Source organism: Xiphophorus couchianus, chromosome 3 (genome assembly GCF_001444195.1).
Source record: "Xiphophorus couchianus chromosome 3, X_couchianus-1.0, whole genome shotgun sequence".
NCBI lineage: Eukaryota > Metazoa > Chordata > Actinopteri > Cyprinodontiformes > Poeciliidae > Xiphophorus > Xiphophorus couchianus.
The window spans coordinates 20,998,200-21,013,612 of record NC_040230.1 but is presented as its reverse complement, the minus strand read 5'-3'; the positions used below and the strand labels follow the sequence as shown (position 1 = coordinate 21,013,612).

Below are 15,413 nucleotides of genomic sequence, written 5' to 3'. Positions count from 1 at the left end.
TGCATTCAGACAAAATTAGCCCAAGCGTAAACAATCAAGGTTGGTTTCAAGGTCATAAATTATTACAAGACCTCTCTCGGAGAATTGCAATTTCACATGCTCAATGACCTGGAATCATTCAAACAATCAGCAACCCAGCAGCAATCAAAATAACAGAAAGGCCGAATAATTATGCCACTTAAAGCAGCAAAGCAGTCATCAATAAAGCCATAAAAACATTTACTTCTTGAAAAGTTGCTACAGACTAAAGCAAAAGTGTTGCAGATTAGTTGATTAATGCGGATTAAATGGAAATGAAAGAAGGAATCCTGCTTGGAGAGAAAATGTCTGTTGTCTAACACTTAAAAATGGGAATCTAATTCACAGAGTTTGCTTAATTCTATTTAATTTAATCCTTTTGATTTTGGTTCATTTTTATACTCTCCTGCTGCCCCAGAAGGCTGAAACAATAGAATTTTAACAACACTGTTTAATTGATGGAAATACTATTTGAAGGATTTTGTTTACATTGTACATGTACATAAGTACAAATAAAAAAAATTACAGTATAATTGATTATAAGTAAATGAATAAAGAGAAAAGTGTTTACTTACACTGGTTATTTTCTTGAATGCTATTCTTTATTGGTGTTGTATATTTTCCACAGCTTCTAGTGATTCCATTTTGTATGGCAATCCTTCAAAAACTAAAAATAAAGAAAAACTTGGCTGAATCATACAATCTCAAACATCTCAGAAAAAGAGTGTTAAACTAGCAGTCAAACATTATTATACTGGTGGGATGATTTGGGCCATTTTGCTGCTTCAGAAGACAGGACTACTCATCGTCTTGCCATAATGGATTCAAACTATAAATTCTGCTTTCTAGTAGAAAATCCTAAAGGAGAATTTTGACCTATCAATTTGTGACCTAACACTGGGGTTATGTGGAAAAACAAAGTTCCAAAGCAAGTCCACAGGATTAGAAGTGTCCTAGTCAAAGTCTGGACTTGCATTCAACAGTGTTATCTTGACATATACGTAAACAGGTTGTTAATTAGGGCTGAGCATTCAGTATTAGCTGTAATTTGCCAACAAGGGGATTTTAAAAGGCATTTTATTTGAGATTTTATTTCAGAGTAAAAAAAATAGAAGTGACTTAAAGCATATGAAAACCACACTTTTCAGATTTGTGTTTATAAAACATTAAAAACCTGTCTCCCATTAACATCACCTTACAATGACTTAATTTGTGTTGTGTGTACTGAACAGTTTATTGTCTGATAAAAACACCATATATACGTGCATATGTTTACATAATAGTAAAGACTGCAGAAGCCTAAGGAAGATAGTCATACCACCATTCTTCCCAGGCTGTAAAAGTTTCTCAATTTTTCTTTAAGTTTCTCAGCTGAGGAACACTGAGTAATACTGTCACATTTCATATCCCTTTCTCTTCTGCTGAGGATACAGCCTCCCTTGAGGATTTAGAGGCAAACCTTTAAAGGTCAAAGATCTCACTGTCATCTTTCATGACTTAATTTATATCAATCACGTCTCTATACTTTAACTTATTGAATCTTGAAGTGACAATGGTGTGACGGATACGTTGAAAAACTGTATTTCAACTATTATGAAAGTAGAACTGCAAAGTTTCTCAATTAATTATGCTGTCACTTTTCACCCCCCAACAGTGCACAGAGAAAGGACACTATTGCAGGGGGCATGCATGTCATCACTTATAAGTTGCAGTGAGTATACAGTATCTAAGTGGCTCAGGACTTTCCGGGTCACTGCTTGTTTAGCCAACACCAGCAAATGTCAGCTTTGGAAATCTTCAACTTAAAACAAGACCACAGGGAGAATGTCAAAAGCTTACAGGTGCTTCTTTGACCCACCATTACCCTTTTGTCTCCTAGAGCTTTATACTTGCACTTCTGTATGTTTGCTTATTAGATTTGTGTAAAACAGAAACACTTTTAGGTGAGCTAGGTGTATTTGATTCACTATAAACTGAGTGAGTTTATCGCAGGGGTGCCCAAAGTCGGTCCTCGAGGGCCGGCATCCTGCATGTTTTAGTTCTCTCTCTGGTGGTAGTAACAACCTTCTCAGCATGCCAGTGTTCTCCTAAGGCCTCTAATGAGCCATCATTTGATCCAGGTGTGTTAAACCAGGGAGAGAACTAAAACATGCAGGACGCCGGCCCTTGGGGATCGAATTTGGACACCCATGCTTATAGTGAGTCATCAAACCCTTGTAAGCTGAGTAGCTCAGTTCCAAGAACCTTCTGTAGAATAACAACCTGGCCTGACCTTTTTGAAAAATACAAAGCATAATACTGTAAGAAGCATAATTAAAGCCAAAATAAAGATTCAGTTTTGTTCCTGAGGCAGTTTGACAGCAAGTCAGTGTGGGGATAATGAGAGAGAAGCGAAGCAGCAGGTGCTGTAGTTCACCTGTGTTTTGTCAGTACAGGTGAACAAAGGGTCAGCGCAGTCCTCTCCATGTACCATCTGTCAGATGAGTCAATGTTTCAAAAGACATTTCTCCACATTCAGACCAAATCAACACTTCCTGGGAAACAGGCTGGACATTTTTTTCTCCCCCTCTTAAAAAAAATCCCAATACAAATATTAGGTTGATATTTTACTTTGACAATTTATAAATAACCATGGAGCTAAAATAAAGCAAGTCAGTGAAAGTCATTTGTTTTTCTTTTTAATATTTTTAATGAACCTGTGATCAAAAGTACATTCATAAATTTTAAGCAGCTCGTCCAACAAAGCTGTCATGCAACAACAACAAAAAAATATAAGCATGATTTCCTCTTTTGAAGTTTTCTATCATTTTCTTCTTCTTTTACACCTAAAAGCCTAATGAGGCAATGATGAGATTCTCTGTCCTTGCCTAATTAAGATTACAGTGAATTCTAGAAAGCCTTTACGTCACTAGTTTAAAATTACAAACGTGAGCTGTTGAGCTACATGACAGCCTAGTGTTTCTACAACGTGTAATAAAAGAATTCATCTTACAGAGTTCTTTTGCTTAACATACTTTCAGATCTATCAAATATGATTTGGATAAAATGTGGATAATACTGGAAGAGAATAGAGTAAGTAGGAGTTATGACTGTGTTGCAGCATCACTAATTCAGCAGCTGTTGTGATTTTTGTGTGTGTAATTTTTTATCATTTAACTGGCTTGTATTTTCAGTACTACAGTTTGGACTGACAAGTTAACATTTCCAAAACAAACCACCAAAACTAAGGAAAAACTGGGACAGATTTAAATAAAGACACATTCTGACAACTACATTGATTAAATTGTATTTTCATAGTTATCAGGCTGAACACTTCTTTATTTTACTATCTATGATTTCTTTGAGGGTATTAAAGTGTTGGACAACACATGCTTTTCACAGTGTAGTTCAGGCTTAAATTCTAAATGAATCAGCCACTGGCATTGTTTTTTCTACATGAGTAAGGTTTCCTTTCCAATATTTTTAATCACTAGCTCCTGACACATTTTTTGTCAGTCCTCTTTAAATGTGTAAGTATTTTAAAGGATTGGGTTTTGATTATGTGGCATAATTGTCTTGATATTTGTGTTATATCACCTTTAAATGATTTCCCTCAAATTAATTTTGTAGCATTTGATGATAATTATCAGGGAAACAAAAAAATGTTCCCATCAGTGGGCTACATCAGAGATTATATTACATGAGAAAAAAAGACATGTAAAATTAAAAAAAGAGCACATTACAGAGAGGGGGGCAAAGGTGTAGCCTTGTTAAAACAAAATACCTGCAGAAAAAGAAGCAAACACCATATGAGCATCTGAGGCATTCCTCTCTTCTTTGGTCTTCTTAATACCTCTTTCAGTTCAGCACTCCCAAAGAGTGAACATGTCACTAAAACCAAAGATAATTAAATTTAAATCACAGTGGCTCTGGTGGGTCAACTCATTTAATTCGAAGTAAAACGGCTTCCTTTTTATAAAGATACTCCTAAATGTTGCCCACCTTTTTAATCCATCTCTTCCCATTTTCTCCTTCGCTACTCTACCACCATTTGTCTTCTTCTCTTGCATGTTATCTATTTAACTGGAAATTTAATTAAACGCACTTTATTGCTATAGCATTACTGAGGCATCAAGGTCATTAGTTATGAACAAAATTGCTTCATGTTGAAGCCATAGAGTAACAGTATTACACTGATTCAGAGGATGTGTGTGGGTACACTCACATGTCAATTGCCATAGCATTAAACTTTTCAAAGCTGTGGGGGCAGACAAATATTAGGAAAATGTGAGATTTGTGATAATATTAGTGAATTTTGTGATAGTGATACGACTTGCGACAAATAAAAAAATAAAAAATAAAAAAAGTGTTGTCTTTCTGCTTTGGGTTCACAGCAATTGTAGACCTAAGATGATAAGTTCCACCTACTGGAGGGAAAAAATATTTTATATTTCCATCTCAACTAGGTTTTATTAAAAATGTACTTCTGGCTGGCATTTGCTGTTTTGGCATTGAAGCAACATAGCTAGTTTTTAAATGACTTGATAACCTGTACCACCTCTGTGCAATGCAAAGCTTTTTATGCTGCATTGTGCAGGTGTTACCAAGTACGTTACAGACATCCAGAACTTGAAAACATGTTACTTAAAAACTTAGCTAGCACTTATTGCAGTCCAGGCAATCCTTATGACATACACAATGTGTGCATAGATATAATATAGTATAAATCGATAGCAAAAAACCATGATGGTGAAAGTGTCAAATGGAGTAACTTTGAATTAGTAAACAATCATTTGATGCTTGGCACAGAGACTTACAGAGACCTATAATGTTTGAGACGAGCGTTTTTTAAATACATTTAAAAAAAATTAAATCACAACTGTCAACTTGAATGTATGTTTTATTGTTAAGTATGATCCTCATTTATCTACAATTACAAATCTTTTAAAAAGTATTGAGAGCCGTTATATTCAGCCACTATCATGATGATAAACCAAAATAAAATCCAGAGCATCTAACTGCCTTCCTTTCCAGTGTTTAATCTAATATTATGGTGTAAGGGATACAGATATTTTAGAATGACAACATATGTTTGGGAAAGCAGGTAAAAAAAAATAATAATAAAGACACAATTTCTGCTCATTTTGTCATCCGTTGAAACTGATACAGTGGGGAGAAAAATGATACTAATAATCAAACCCCTGGAAGCTTGGTTCATTTCCAGGACACCCATTTAAACTAGGAAGACTGAAATAGCATACAGGAGGCAAGTCACCTTTGTTTGAACATGGTTTTCTTCAGGTAGGTTATTCATTTTATCACATTGCTCAATATGAGTGAAACAGATGTACATAAAGTTAGGTGAGGTGGAAATTTCTAAATTTAAATTAGTAATAGGTTTGCTGAATCTGTCTTTATTTCAAGCCTGTCACATAGGCAGTGACAAATGTCCATGGAGGATAAAATCTACATGCCTGAATATGATGGCCACACAAACAAGCAGCCACACACACAGTTATCATGGGAAACATTTTGAAAAACAAAATAACCTTTAGCTATTAGATCTAAAGGTCACAGCTTTTATCTGTATAATGCAATTTTGAATTATTTGAAATCAGTCAAAAATAAATTTAATAGATGGAAAAAGCAATAACAGTTGGCATGTGGAGTGTTTTCTAAAGTACATAATGAAAGAAATGCTTTAGTGTAATGAAAAACACAAGACTAAAACAGCCAGATCAGAAATAACTACAAGCATCTCTACACAGAACTAAATCCAATAGGAAAATACCATAATAAAAGGACTAAAATATCATTACACAGACAAAGCCAGGAGATCCATTACCTACTGCAGCAAGCATCTCCTCCACAGTCTTTCGGATGACCTCTGACCTCTCTAACATGACCTTTACAAAGAGTCACTGTAGATTAATCAAACAACTGTTTCAAAATCCCTCGTCAAAGTTAAATTTCTCAAAAATAAATAAATGAATAATTACAGGCCAAATAAAAATAACATTCTGTCAGCTGCCTGCTGGGAGCACCCACTTATAGATAATTAATTTCTTCATTGCAGACAGCAGCTGACATTGCATCTCAATCTTGAACACCTGCCCTGCTGCGCTAGTCACTATACTGTTCTCCATAACCCCCCTGCCTCCAAAACACACACTTTTTTGTCATATAAATTATCTCAGATACACTCAGACAGTCACTCATGGCACATTTTTGAAACACTTAAAGCACTGACGGCACACTATGACTGCCTCTATGACATTATTAATATTGCACACACCAAGCAGTTATAGCTCTTATTTCAGGCAAGTATGCCCTGATTTTAGAACATTTGCAATTATCTGAACATAAGACTCAACTATTAAACTATTAATTCACTCCTTGTATTATGTTGGCCTCAACAAGTGTAAAACCAAAGCTGGGTAACAGGGAAAAGCCATGAGTACTAAGCTCTGCCGGAGGAACTGATGAAAGTTGAGAAGTTTTTTGATTGCCGTTCAGGAGGACCTTTTAAGGACGGATACTATGTGACAGGCTGTAATTATGAACCCATTTACTTAAAGGGCCACTCATCCACACATCACCACTCAACCAGATGAACAAATAAAAGGAATATCTATTTGTTTTGAGCTTGTGGTCAATTGAGGGAAAAGCTGAAGGGGCTTTGACAGGTTTTTATCAGATTGTGCTTTTAAACTGGTGGCAAATATTTTCCTTCATGTTGCACTAAATTACTTGTTTAAGTTCAAGTCAACAATAGGCATGTTTTTGGCTCTTTTAGACATTTTACCTTTTTTAACACTATTTTTAGCCTGAAACTCGTGAAATGTGCACTTCAAAAGAAAATTTTATAGCAAGGTCATAATCTGGTCAGCCTAGTTCTTGGTGTAGTTCTCAAACTGCCCTGGGCTCAGTGTAACAAACACAGGACGTCTGAATTAAGTATTAAACATACTGCCGTCTTTCACCATGCCTTTTCCCCTATGTAGCTGTCAGTCTCTCTCTCTATCCCCAAGACTATTTTTTGCGTCTGCATACCCGAAAATGTAGGCTAATGCCCTGTAGAACTGACAGATTAAATGCCAATCCCTGGGTTGTACCAGAACCAGCCCCAGGCATCAAGTGTGGGGTGTGCGTGGGCGTGTATGTGTGTGTGTGTGTCTCCAGTCAGATGCAAACCAATGTCTGGTATCTGCTGTATCGGAGCATGGACATAAAACAACTGCCCCAAGTAAACAACTCAAAAGGTCACTGCAGATTTCTGATTGTTTATACCTCGATGTCAAGTTGATGAAAAGCAAACAGCTTTGGCCTTAATGTCACTCACTTCTATGCATCAGTTAATTTAAAACAAAACACTGTGAGGCTTGTAGCAGCTCCTTATATTATAGGCACTTAAATAATAACACTGTTCAGCAATGTCAACATTTTGTATATTTCTGAATATATCTTAATGTTGGAGAGTGACATTTATAGTTTTCTGGGGTCACTACACAGTTCATTACTGAAGCAATGTGTCAATTTAAAGACTTGTGACAGAGTGCAGAACTAATACTAAATGTTTTCAGTTCACTTAAAGGTTCAAATCAAGGGCAGTAGACTAAGTAAAACTGTGGCAAAGATTGGGCTTTTATTTTATAATAATTTGTACGAGACACATTTGGTGTGAATGGAATGACATAATCCCAGTGTCTGGATATTTTACTGCCAGATATTACAATGTATATACAGAGTTGGTCAGCATTAAATTTAAACCAAATTAATACCAGCTTTTTTAAGTAGATTGTTTTACATAAGTAGAAATTTTACTGTCTTTAGAAATGCACAGAAGAATCAGTTGCTGACTCTAATTAGGCACTTTTCAGTTTGAGCTGAAGGTCAGAAACTCTAGAATCAAATATATTTTCTACCAGTGAATGCCAGCAACCAAAGGCCATCTAAACGTTGCCTATTTTCAATATAGTGAAGTGTTTACAACTTCAGAGAATGTCAAAAGCAAAGACATGTAAATTATTCAAAAAGAAACTATTTCTTATAACATGTTAAGTTTTGTCTTGTTCACTGATGTCTCAAGAAAGCAAGAAAAAAAGGAAGAAGATAGCAAAATGGTTGAAAGGAGTACATCAAAGTCACTATTTTTACCCTTTTGAGCTTCCAACCTGTGCATGTCACCGAGCATGAGGATTAGGACATGTTGAAATTCTTTTGGAAATATTAGTGTTAAGCTCATCACCCGGTAGAAAATGTCATTTTAAAATGCCAACTTATTCATCATTAAAGAGCCCAAAATTAGCCACAAAATTCAAATCTGTACTTGCCTACTTTTAAAACGTCAGTTTTAACAAAATAAAAAAAGCCACTTATTGTGACTTAGCATAAATGCATACATTTGTGTCTTTACATAGTAAAAATAAACGCACACAAGGAATCACCTGCATATTAATACTTATGCAGGGGATTCAACGAATTGAAAAGTTAATTTCAGAAATCTGGGTAGAGTGATAGATTCAGACTTCACCTTTCAAACACACATAAAGACAGAAACAAAGATGGCTTCTATCACTAAAGGACATTTCCCGGATTAACCGATTAGATCTTGAGAAACTCGTCCATGCGTTTATCTTTAGTCAAATTGATTACTGTAACAGTGTCTTCACAAGTTTGCCTAAAAATTCAACCAACTGCAAAAATGTTGTAATTGTGTTTTCTTCCATCATATAAAACTATAAGTGTGCCTATCGATCGACCACCGATCATTATCGGCCGATTTCCATGGAAAAGTGTATGATCGGTGATCTCCGATCATGGTCTCTTGTTGCCGATCACACAAACTGGTCGCCTGTATCTCACTTCGCAACCTGCATGTGCAGCTCATCTTCTCTTTCCTTCACTCTGCGCAAGCATAAGGCAACAAATCCTACATAATGTTGTGTGGAAATAAAATGCTCTAAAAATGAATGGGGAAGTTTGCGTGTTGGGGTGGAAAATTACCTCGGGGGTGAATAACTTCAAAATGCATCAACACGACAAATCTTATATATGACATTTAAAAAAACAAGCACTTGTCGGAGTTTGGCTACATCCTGCAGTCTTGTTTTTTACTGCAGGAAAAACAAGACATCCGGAGTGGCCAGATAGCAAGTGAAGCAGCGCACAACTACCAACACTCACCCGGTTGGTTAGTATTAGCAGGTCACAACTCCTGCTGGAAAATAAAATCTGCAACTTTGTAAAGTTTGTCAGCATAGCGAAGCATGAAGTGCTCTAAAAATTCCTGATTGTGGACTTAATAAAACACAATGAAACACCATAAACAGATCACATGCTTGCCTAAATCTTTACTGACTAAAAAAGTCTTTTTTCTCTTTAGAGAACATCTCGCAGATGGAGAGTGGCTCAACATAAGAAATGCAACATTCTGAGAATAAATATATGTAATATAATGTATAATTTACTCAACCTCTACATAGCAAAATAATCACTTTTGCTGCCACAGTTTTCTGTTAAAATGAAATATTTTGTTGAGAAACAAGCAGATAACTATGCCCTGTTTTTAAATTTATTTTTGGCAGCATATGGTCAACACAATCAAGATAAAAAGATAACACTGAGGAAAACTGTCCTGCTAGGAAAATTCATACATATTCACTATACAGTCTACACATAAATGCAACAGCATAAGCACAAGTCTTCTTCTAAGAGTTCATTCTGTACACCCTGAGTCCCCTTTCAATTACCATTAATGATTTTTCTTTCTTATGGTTGGTTCATGAATATTAAAACTATATTGAAATGAATGTAAATACAACATGGGAATTGGTGTATTTTGAAAACAGAAGTACAGAGCCGAGTTAGGAACTTATTTATTTAGCACACATTCCCTTGATCATACAAATTAGTAGAAACAGCCAAGTGGAGAAATTCAACACATACACAGATGCACAACAACACAGAGAGGCTTAATCGCATGCTGTTGAGCAACTGTTTTTAATGCATTCAGCATTTATTGATTTGAGGTCTCTAACATTGAATTACACTATAGATTTTTTCATTTAAAAACACACACATGCATATTTAAATACTCATTCTAATTGACTTTTTAGCATTCAGGTAGTCCTCTTCGCTTTGTGGTGTTTAATAAATTCCAGGTGTAAAAAATATCTGCCAGTTGACTGAGCAACAAGTAGAAGTGAATATCTTAACGTCTTGATGTAACCTTGCATGATGACTAAAACAACAGATAAACTTCCCCTTAAAGAGTTGGCACTAAAAAAAATAAAACAGGCAACAATAACAAAAGTCCTGAGTTTTGATATTAAACCTTAATTATTCACTTCATCAATATAAACAAACCATATCTTTGAACAACACAGTCCAACTTGCTGTAGATCAATTTAAATGTTTTTTTATATGGATAGGTACTGGTGTGCGTATAATTGGACATTTGCATATGGACAATACGCAAACACATCATCGCCTATACATACACAAATGCAGCATCGACACCAAAGAAACCTCATGCATACAAATAGTCTTCTCGTGAACTCATACAAATACCCTAAAAACCTTTATACACGCTGCCTTGGCAGCTATCCACCTGACAACTCAGGTTCTGTCCACTTTAACATGGATATTTCTGCCAAATGAACATGTTCTGCTTTGATTGCACCTGTTCTCAGCCACATGAAAAAAATAAAATAAAATCAGGGAGAAAGACACTTTGGAAAGGTGTTTTTTTTTAAAACTCAGTTTGTGGACATACTGTTAAGATGGAATATGCAGATAATATTATGAACAAAAATGTAATAGTCCACTTAAATTATGTTTTATATATATACAGTAGATATATATATAATTTTGGACATAAAGGATGGTTGAAACACCAGAATCTTAAGTAAAATGTAATAATCCACATAGTCCATATTATTTTCTGGAGAACTTGTATATTACACTTTGCTTCTGCTGATTGTGGTTCTGCTCACAGTATCGACTCAACAATATCGACTCGTATGACTTATGAAACCTGATCACACCAAATTTAGAGTGATCTGCTGATACATATTTGTCAGAATCACAACCATATTTATCTGCAGACGACTAAGTAGATTAAAAACATGGTGACATGAAAAAATTTGTATTATGATTATTTTGAGCAAACTTATCATTATCATCACTGTTTTTGGTAAAGTTACTAAAAGTTAAGCCAACAGCATAAATGCAATTATCAAAATTATGTTGACATGTGAACATATGATGCCTCAAACAGAAAGTTTGTGTTTTTTGATTTATTTATTATTATAAATGTCAAAGCACAATATTCATGCGGCTCCAATTGTAAATAAAATACGTAAAACTGCTTTGGGTTGTGCACCTTTTCTCATCATTTTGTAAATAAGCAGGTATTTGAGTACAATGCCGATAGTCAAAGAAATCAGAGAGGTGAGAAACAAGATGACAAATTAGCATTAGCCAAAAATGTAATGAAAACACCAAAATCTGCAAAAAGATTTCATTGTACAGTTTTAAACTTCAACAAGCAGTGTTATCTGTTGGTTATAATATCCCTTCTCTACTGTGCCTCTGAGATATTGTGTATAAAACTTTAAAACTTTGACAAGTTTTTAAAGTAAAATTATTTTATGACAATTTAAAAACAGTAATATCAACCACACCATGGGAATAATAAAACCACTGTTTCACTCAAAGAGCAAATTGTAGAAAACTATTCTGAAATATCAGTTTTCAGAGCAGTTACAGACCGACTCCATGCAGGTAGCAGTACAAAATGTTATTTTACTTTATTTAGTACATGCCGTCTGACAGCCTTAGGTGTAATTGGGGGCCTTAAATTTGTGTTGTTCGAAATATTCACTAATGCACAATGTCTCTCTTCAGCAAATAAAATAAATGAATGAATGAAAGAAAGTTGATATCCTTTTGACTTTCATGTTAAGGTTGATGTTCTTCAGGAATGACTTGAGTAGAATTTCCAACACTGTGGTAAACAAAATTAATTAAAAATTTTTTTTTTTTTAAATGTATGTGGAGTAGTGTAGCTGGGAACTCAGTCATGCAGAAACTCTTCATCCCCTAATGTTCTGGATGGATTTCAACTCTGACCCGGTCTGTAAAAATATGTGTGAATTTGAAGTACAAGGTTGTGGTACCAGGAGGTGCAGGCATCACGGGCAGCGTGTGACCGAGCGCGAGGCAGCCTACATCCCTGCCTCCACCTCAGAAAAAACAAAGTCATGGGAGGGGGAAAAAAGAGCAAAGACAAGTGGGCATTTGGATTCTCTCTGATCTTGAACCCCCTCATTTTGTTTCTCAATCAAGAAAAGAGCGAGCAATGAAAGGCAGAAAAACTTTATGCCTCCCATATGCATGTGTATGGGAGGGTGTGTATGTGTGTCTTAGTGAATAGAGCATTAATTGCATTAGCATTACAGCTGGGTGATTTCCTGTCCAAAAAAAAGTCAGGCGCCATTAAAGGGGGCATTTTCAAAGTCTTGAAGTGTGTTATTATTTTGCATTTTTTTCTAATTGACTCTTTGCAAAAGAAATAGTTTGACAGAAGGGAAGGCAGTGAACATCAAGATGCTGTTGCAGAAAAAAAGACAGGCAGATTGCACTGTGAAGTAAAAATGTTGTTCTTTAAAACAATAATTTGGCCCAGTGAAAAAGTAGTTAGTTCTTATGACTCCAAACCTACAATACATGCTAGTCATTTAATCTTGTGAAAAAGCTAAAACACTGACATCTTGTCCATTAGATAATGATGGCAGTAATGAAAAATACTGCTGACTTTAACAGATTTTTTTAGGATTTACTTCATTTAAATATTGCAAATTGAATAATCAAATATTAAAAAATGAAGTACACTGATCAATATCTTGTAAAGCCACTGTCCTCTCTTCTCTTTATCTACATTGTTGTTCTGATAATGCAAAATTAGTTATGCAGCACACTGCAATGCAGCATGTGGTTGGTAGTGGAGGACAACAAAGTTAAATATTGGACAACTAAGATCATGATGCTGGTGAACTGGTTCTCATTTTTACAAACCGGTCTCCAAACAAAGAGAGAGTCATATTTTCTCTTTTTGGAACATAGGGGGACAAGAAATATTTTTGTAACGCTAAACACATTTGTAAGCAACATGTTTCAACTTGATTTTTATTCTTCACTGATGACATTTGTAGTCTGAGAGGACCTGGAGAACCCAGCAACAAATATTCCAATGTTACTTTGGAAAAATAAATAAATCAAGAGGCTCAATGTCAAACATGAGCACATTTTTGCCAGGTGTGTGTGCTCCTTGCAAAATAACCAAAATGCAAAATAGTTTCAAATTTAATTTCCCAGTGCTTTTGTAAGTGCGTATGCATTTCTCATTTTCCCTTTGTGTCCACAACTTCTGGAAAAAATAAGTGGGTGGAGTCTCAAGCAAACTCAAAAGGTCTAAAACACAGGATTTAAGATGAGCTTCTGCATGAAAACAAGTCTGTCAAAAAATAACTGTGGCTACTTCTAGGGGAATGCTGGAGTCAAAAACTGAAATGTCAAAACTATTTTTTTGTGATCCAAATTGTGTTCTTTCAATTAGTCTGAATATTTGATCTTTACTATTGGGTCAAACTAATATATTTATTCTGGTTCAGTTCAGCATTTCTTGCAGTTATGTTCCAAAAAGTAATTTCTGAGTCATGTCAGCTCATAATATCAAATAAAGTTAAATTACCTCATCATGCACAGTGTAACTTCCTGCCATACAGTGGGGAATGTTCACAGAAGTTCTAGTTTCAGAACTCATAACCTGAATGTCATTAATGGTTTCTAAAAGACCATAGGATTCCTAACCTCAAGATCAGGCTGGACTGGACCTTAGTTAGTGTTTAGTTTTTTCACTGACGTACTTGATTGAATTTCTGAAGTGGTCCTCTGCAGGATTTTTCACTGTGCAGCTGTTCAGCAACCACAAGTCTGCTTCTGCTGGGTCCTCTGTGGAGACAAACAAAGTTTAGTTTATTTTTGGTAAGAACACAGAAACTGCAGAGACCATAACACAAACATGGGATTCAACAAAGCACATTGTTTCCTAAACATAAGAAACTTTGTGAAGTGTGGCATTTGTGGCAAAAGGAAGAAAAAAAAAAAAAGATATTTTTGCTAGATCAACTTCCAAGCTGAGAATATACCAACTGAAATAAGATATTGGCATACACTGTTTAAAACAGAAGGTTGATTATTTTCACATTAAATCATAATAAACTTTTCCTTTCCAGATGATGAGGATGATGTCACGGCTTTATACGATTCTGATAAGTTCATGATGTACATCTTTTCTTGCAGTATTTTTTATACACTACTTTCTTGCATGACACTATAAAAATAAATCAGCCAGTATATCAGGAAGAGAATTGCAGATCTCTAAAACTCAAAGTAATCCTTGGGTATGATTTCCAAACGCCTGAAAGTGTCACGTTCATCATCCTTGAGAACAAATTACTCATCTAAACTGAAGAGAATAATTTAGACAAATTAATTACTAAGTAGCTCAAGTACAACAAATTCAATGTTTTGGAGTGACCGTCACAAAGTCCTGATCTCAATGCCATAGTAATTTGAAAGTAGAGTTGCAAAGATATTTGAGAAAACGTCTTACAAACTTGAAGCCATCACATCAATTCTGTCAGCAGGAACTGGTCAAAACCCCAAACTATTGTAAGCAGCTTGCACAAGGAAACCACAAACATTTAAAATAACTTGCATAGTTTAAAAAGCAACTCTAGCAATAAAAAGGAAATATATGTATAGTTATGAATTTCAACTTATTCTGACATTTATGAATAGGAACGTTGGTGTATTGTTAAGTAGTTTCTCTACTCATGAAGGCTGATTTGACATGCCTTTGTTCACAGTGAAAGAGTTGCATTACAAATTTGATGCCGATATTTTAAACTCAACACATGCTAAGCCAAAGACTAAAAAGTTGCATCTGAAAGTGAATTTAAGTTGAGGTTGTTGAAGATTAAAAACGCCTTCATTTCTGACAATACACAGTCAGTTCCAATATAAAGGGCGACCAAACACAAATCATACATATTTGATCAAATTTAGAGCATTCATTGAGCCTTCTTAACCCTACATGCAGGTTATGGATGATACATTAATACATCTCAAAAACATCTGTTATATGAAGACAAGTACTAATGGGTATGCAGGGACTTTTTAAACATAGGACACAAACATACTCGGGTATGAGCTAAGAATCAACTGAATTTAAGGTCAGTTTAACACACATATTTTGAGCAGACAGTACCATTAAAACATACACGTTTCACATTAATTACTTAATACAATAGATGATCCTAATATTAAAAAAAAGTCTATTGATCTTT

The 15,413-nt window shown here is 35.1% G+C and overlaps 1 protein-coding gene across 2 annotated transcripts in view; it reads right to left on the bottom strand.

Annotated features, from left to right (window-relative positions):
* The window catches only part of cdkal1 (CDK5 regulatory subunit associated protein 1-like 1), a 190,543-nt gene that overhangs the window by 143,650 nt on the left and 31,480 nt on the right, over positions 1–15,413 (bottom strand). For both annotated transcript variants that reach the window (XM_028013056.1, XM_028013055.1), the window contains one exon: positions 13,929–14,013. In XM_028013056.1, coding sequence (XP_027868857.1) covers positions 13,929–14,013 — 85 coding nt within the window. The remainder of the gene's footprint in view (positions 1–13,928; positions 14,014–15,413) is intronic.